This window comes from Poecilia latipinna, unplaced genomic scaffold (genome assembly GCF_001443285.1).
Source record: "Poecilia latipinna isolate Pla-1442-1.1 unplaced genomic scaffold, P_latipinna-1.0 Scaffold2399, whole genome shotgun sequence".
Taxonomy (NCBI): Eukaryota; Metazoa; Chordata; class Actinopteri; order Cyprinodontiformes; family Poeciliidae; genus Poecilia; species Poecilia latipinna.
Window position 1 is genome coordinate 30323 of NW_015115015.1, and position 4032 is coordinate 34354.

Genomic DNA, 4032 nt, shown 5'->3' on the forward strand with positions numbered 1-4032 from the left:
CACTCAATTCCTGTTTTCAATTTTTTTATAGTTGTATTTTACATAATCATTTGATGTGGTGAAAAAGAGAACTTTATAGAAATGATCAAAAGTCCAAGCGGGATATTGATAGTCATGCTCCTGATGTGTGTACGACAATTTATGAGCACAGATGGTGTTCAGCTATTGCAGTACAGTAGATCAACATAGTGAGGTACCTCCAGCTGCAATTTCAACTTTACCTCGAGACGCAAGATTTTCTTAACAACGACTGGCTTCCTGGCCTTGAACTCCACACAGAGAGGGCAACAGGAGTTTGGCTGGATGACTCCTTGATCTTGTAGCACTACAAACTCGTCACCCAAGGTTTCCAAGCCTTGAAGCATCCATGATAGTGGCAAAACAGTCTTGTTAACCATCATGATGCCACGACTGTCTTTCCTGTAGGAAAAAGAAAAAAAAAAGTGCGATGAAAAAAATGCAGTGTTCAGAGTATGCAGATGCAGTTTTGACTTCATCACAGTGACAATTTGTTTTCAAATCATCATACTACAGCTAATTTGGATAGTTAATTTAAAATTGCTAACCCACAACAGAAAAAAAGTTGTCTTTATAGATTAGATTTACAATTATTGGGAGATATTTTTGTATTCATCCCCTTACACTTATTTTTAAAATAATATTTTGTCTTCATGCAGTAATGGTAGCCAGAAATGGCGATTAACCAGTTGATGGGCCTTCGAGACACGTGTGTGTTTATGCTACAATCACCTAAAAGTAAATCACCGCTCAGCTTTCCCCCTTTCACACATTATGGGATTGTTAGCACTAACTGGCTGACACTCTGTTGAGTTGGGTCAGTCACTTTAAAGTGAACATATATGCACCTACTTATTTTACATTAAATGTTTTTATGCAATTGTCAATATCTCGAATAAATCCGTTTTTCACTCTGACATGTTTTTTTTTCTGTATTTTTTCTTTTGTGAAAAGCAAAGATTTTGGTGATCATGATCGATTTGCTAATAAAAGAATAAATATCCAAGCAGGAGAATACTTTTTATAGGTGCTGTATCCCAGGATTTTCTCATGAAAGTAAGACGGACATAAATCACATGAGGGACACTAGCAAGGCTCAATTAGACCAAAACAGAAACTCCAGTGTGTTTGCAGAAAGCTGACACTCCACCCTCAACACACCATTCCCACAGTGTAACTCATTGATGGTATTATGTTGTTGGGGGCCTTTTTTCAGAGGGCCCTTCACTGGCAGCATACATTGTTATTAAAGTTTCATCTAAAATGTGTTGACAAAGTTTGGCTGGATACAAATTCTCAACCGGACTTATCGATTTATATTGGATACATTTTTAATAACGAATGTATTGCAATTATGCACAGCTTTATGTTGGGTTGCATATGTGTTCAAACATCAAAAAATGTTGAATAAAGGTTGTAGAGAAAATGTGAGTAATATAAACCAACTAACTGTGTTTATGTGTGTTATGAATTTATTTTTAATTTATAATTTTGTGTTAAGATCTGCAGCTAGACCAGAGGTAAAATCTGGTGTACTGTACCTTTTTTCAATGAGATTAATGTTCCAACACATTTTAAACAAATTAAAACTTAGGTTAATGTAAAAAGAAAAAAATAATAATTCTCAAAACCTCTTTAAAATACATCAGAATGATATTTTTTGAAGGGAAAGCATAACGAGGCAGGAAGAGGTTTGTGTTTCTTTACATACTTGTGCAGCAGAATCTTGCCGAAGTTTAAATGGGTGCTGTCCAGCTCGAGTTCTGGTCGGACGCCCCAGCAAGAGATGTGGATGGTCACAGGCTCAGGATTGTCCTTGATATTACAAATTATGCTGTCTTTTATCTGTCCCTGTTTTGTTGGATATGCATAGACTGACAGCACCTGATGAAGAGAAAGAATATTTACATATACATGTGTTTTTGTTGCATCATCTAATGTAGTCAACTAAGATCATTTCCATTGAGTAGTACTTCTTTCTGTCCTGGTGAGAGAGTCATTGTAGAGGGATCTAGCAGATACGTTGCGCCCTGAGTGTCTTGTTGGAAACTGAACACGACCTCTGCCTCCATGCCAGAGTCGTTATAAATGTCCAGCCTCTCAGAATTTTCTGGATATGTGTTTTTCTTATACCTGAAGACAATCATGGAAATCTGACATTAAAAATACATCAGCTGAAACAACCCTATTTGAAACTGTTCAGTCTCTCACCTGTCTCTAGTTTTGCTGCAAAGTAAAGGCCCAAACTCAAAGTAACCAGGTTTGATTACATAGGTCTTCTGAAGGCCTTCTTTCTCTTGTGGTACCTTCTTAGACTGAGCAAAAACAATCCTGTGGAAAGATTAATGATGTACCATTCAAAGTGATTGATTGATTGATTGATTGATTGATTGATTGATTGATTGAAACATTAAAAAGAATCCCAATTAGCTAATTAACAACATTTGCAGCAGCGTACAGAGAAGTGAAATTAAATCAACGCATCATTAAAACCTCAATTTCCCACACAACTTGATTGAATAATGCATACTGACTGGTAGTCTGTGGAGATGGAGGGATAGGTGCAAATTCCTCTGCATTTGAGTTGGTAAAGTTTGCGGCTCCCCACTGTCTCAAAGTTGAAGACCTGTTCAAAAACTCCGAGTGATTCAGAGTAGAACCAGATCTTCAGAGGCACCTCACCGCCAGCAGGTACAACCCAGCGATATGTGGTCAAACTACACATAGTTACACAAACACAATTAGACAGCTGAACAACTACTGCTCTTAAATAATTGTGAAGTGACTGGATAGAAAAAGAGGAACTGCATAAAAGTGCATTGGACCTCTCTGAACTCTTCAATTTCAACGTCTTGAAATGTTTTTTCGGGGGTGTTTGAGTGTCTTTGCCCTTTTTGTCTTTGGTCTTGTAATCCTTGTGACGTTTAGCGGCCCTTTCCTAAGCACACAGAATGTACAATTTCAAATGCCAAAACAAACTAGAATGATCAAAATTTAGATGACTGATAACATGAATGTTCCTTCAGTTGGATCTTTATCTTTACTTTTTTCTTGAATAGGTCTTGGATACCGATGGGAAAAAAAATTAAAAAAGACCTGTGGAGTTTTTTTATGTGAGGATTCCTCTAGATCTTTCTTCTCATCATCCTCGTCACATTCAGAGGGATTCAGGAAGGTGAAACATGTCTGATTAACTTTAAGTTGCTCCCTGTAGTTAGGAAAAGCAACAACAGAGAGAGTGGTTGGGGGAGCAACCGGGGGGCCATTTGGTCCTAAACCCAAGTCGTCCTCTACCTGTACAGGGTGAAAGAAAGAAACCATTTAGAATATGAAATTAACCTAATTATTGAAAACTATGAAAACTGCCTACCTCTTCAAGAGAAGGAAGTACACTGGTATTAAGCAGGTCTGTGGAACTGATACTCCCACTTTGTGTCACATGTGTCACAATGTGAGGGATGCTGCCTGGTGCTCTCTGGAGAGCCTTCATGGGGGCTCCCCTTGTTCTCTTACTCATGTGTGAATACTGAGTGAAGATAAATGTGAATGTTGGCTTTAGTTTGTTGTAATCTCCACATTTCTGTTTTTCAAAATTTCTGACAAATTTCTCTTCAGCTTTCGAAGAGTTCCTATGCCTTTATTGGAACGAATATAATACCAAGGTTCACCCTGAATTTATGCCGAATATTTTTGCAGTGGGGGAAAAAACAACACCGAAAGAATAAAATTAGAATATGAGAGAAGAAGGACGTAAAGTGGGACACAAAGAAGAAAGAAAGACGATTCAAGGGCTGGAGGTATGAAGGAAACAAGGGAGGAAGAAAACACAAGGAAAGACAAAGGACAAAAGAGGGAAAGAAATTTTCGAGGAAGTTAAAAAGGACAAAAGGAAGGAAATAAGAATTCATTCAGGAAAAAAACGGACAAGAAAGGAAGGAATGTGCAGTACGGCACAGGCAAAACAAAACTAAGAGGACACACTTTTTCCAGCTTTGTATCATCTTCCAACCAAGT

The 4032-nt window shown here is 37.8% G+C and overlaps 1 protein-coding gene across 1 annotated transcript in view; it reads right to left on the reverse strand.

The window, feature by feature from the left end:
• LOC106937647 (hydrocephalus-inducing protein-like) overlaps window positions 1-4032 on the reverse strand; it is an 86399-nt gene that overhangs the window by 30233 nt on the left and 52134 nt on the right. Inside the window, 8 exon segments of the mRNA XM_015019269.1 lie at window positions 222-420; window positions 1730-1902; window positions 1992-2151; window positions 2230-2349; window positions 2553-2735; window positions 2844-2956; window positions 3115-3312; window positions 3389-3544. Coding sequence (XP_014874755.1) covers window positions 222-420; window positions 1730-1902; window positions 1992-2151; window positions 2230-2349; window positions 2553-2735; window positions 2844-2956; window positions 3115-3312; window positions 3389-3544 — 1302 coding nt within the window.